Source organism: Theropithecus gelada, chromosome 14 (genome assembly GCF_003255815.1).
Source record: "Theropithecus gelada isolate Dixy chromosome 14, Tgel_1.0, whole genome shotgun sequence".
Taxonomy (NCBI): domain Eukaryota; kingdom Metazoa; phylum Chordata; class Mammalia; order Primates; family Cercopithecidae; genus Theropithecus; species Theropithecus gelada.
The window spans coordinates 61,991,510-61,992,896 of record NC_037682.1 but is presented as its reverse complement, the minus strand read 5'-3'; the positions used below and the strand labels follow the sequence as shown (position 1 = coordinate 61,992,896).

The window sequence follows — 1,387 nt, the reverse complement described above, 5'->3', positions numbered from 1 at the left end:
ATAGAGTGACCTACATGTGTCCAGGTTGACACAATGGAACTTGTTTGTTGATTCTCTGACTATATTTAAATATTTTTAAAATCATTTATCATGGACTCAGAGTAAATCTTTAATTTTAATAATTTTTTTTCTTTTTTGTGGCACTGATTTTTGTTCATTATTGTTGCTGCTTTTGTTTCTTTTTTTTTAGGCAATAAATTTCAATATCTCTCAATATCTTTTCAGAGTAAAGAGTCTAAGCATTCTGGTATGAATCTGTTGGGTCTTGACACTGTAGATGATGGGATTCATTAAAGGTGGGAAAAGGATGTAGATGTTACCAATGAGAACGTGGGCCACAGGGGAAAGGTGCTTGCCAAAACGGTGCACCATTGTGAGGCTAATATCTGATAGGGATGTAGAACACAAGGACGGCACAGACGTGAGAGATGCAAGTCTGAAATAATTTATGCCGCTCTTCCCGAGAGGCAACTGCAAGGACTGACTTAAGAATCAGGATGTAGGAGAAAAGGATGAGTATAGCATCCAACAACAGTATGCAAATAACCAGCATCAGGGCATAGCAACTATTGAATCGGATGTCTGAACAGGCTAAGTGGAGAAGATCCTGGTGCAGGCAGAAAGAGTGAGAAAGGATGTGGAAATGACAGTAATTAAAAAATTTCAGATGGATGATGGGCGGTATAATAAAGAAAAAACTCCTACCTATTATAGTGAGCCCAATTTTGCTAATTCTGGAATTAGTCAGGATGGAGGAATAACGCAGTGGATTGCAAATTGCAATGTACCGGTCAAAGGCCATAGCAAGGAGGACAGAGGACTCCATGAAGGACACACCATGGATGAAATAGGACTGGGTAATGCAGGAATCCAAGTTGATCTCTCGAATGATCCCCCACAGGATCCCCAGCACTGTGTACACAGTGGAGAGCCCCATGCACAGGTCAGTGAGGGCCAGCATGGACAGGAAGTAAAACATGGGCTGGTGCAGGCTTGGCTCAGTCCATATCACATGGAGAACCATGCAATTTCCCAAAAGCACCATGGCATAGATAGAGGAGAAGGGGATGGAGAACCAGGGGTATTGCTGCTCCATGCCAGAAAATCCAGTGAGAAGAAAGGAAGAATTTGTGCTGGGGCTTACTGAAGTAATCATTCTGGAACTGAGATACATGTGAGAGTGTTTTTTCAAAGGAAGTGTTTCAATTTCAGCTGAATAAAATGAAATTTCTAAGTAAACAAAATAGCCTAAAAATTACTAACTTAAAAAGATAGAGCTGAGCAATTCTGTTTCTCTGAGGCATAGTATCCATCGCCTTTGAGAAAATTCTTCTTTTGATGTCATTTAAAAGTCATTATTTTTTCACTGTCTGGAGGTGAACATATT

General features: G+C 40.2%; 1 protein-coding gene across 1 annotated transcript; it reads right to left on the bottom strand.

Annotated features, from left to right (window-relative positions):
* Nucleotides 1-210: 210 nt before the first annotated feature.
* On the bottom strand, nt 211-1,174 carry LOC112607336 (olfactory receptor 51V1-like). The gene is given in 2 exon segments (XM_025358458.1): nt 211-387; nt 389-1,174. Coding segments are annotated over 2 exon segments (963 nt in total).
* Between the last annotated feature and the right edge of the window lie 213 nt (nt 1,175-1,387).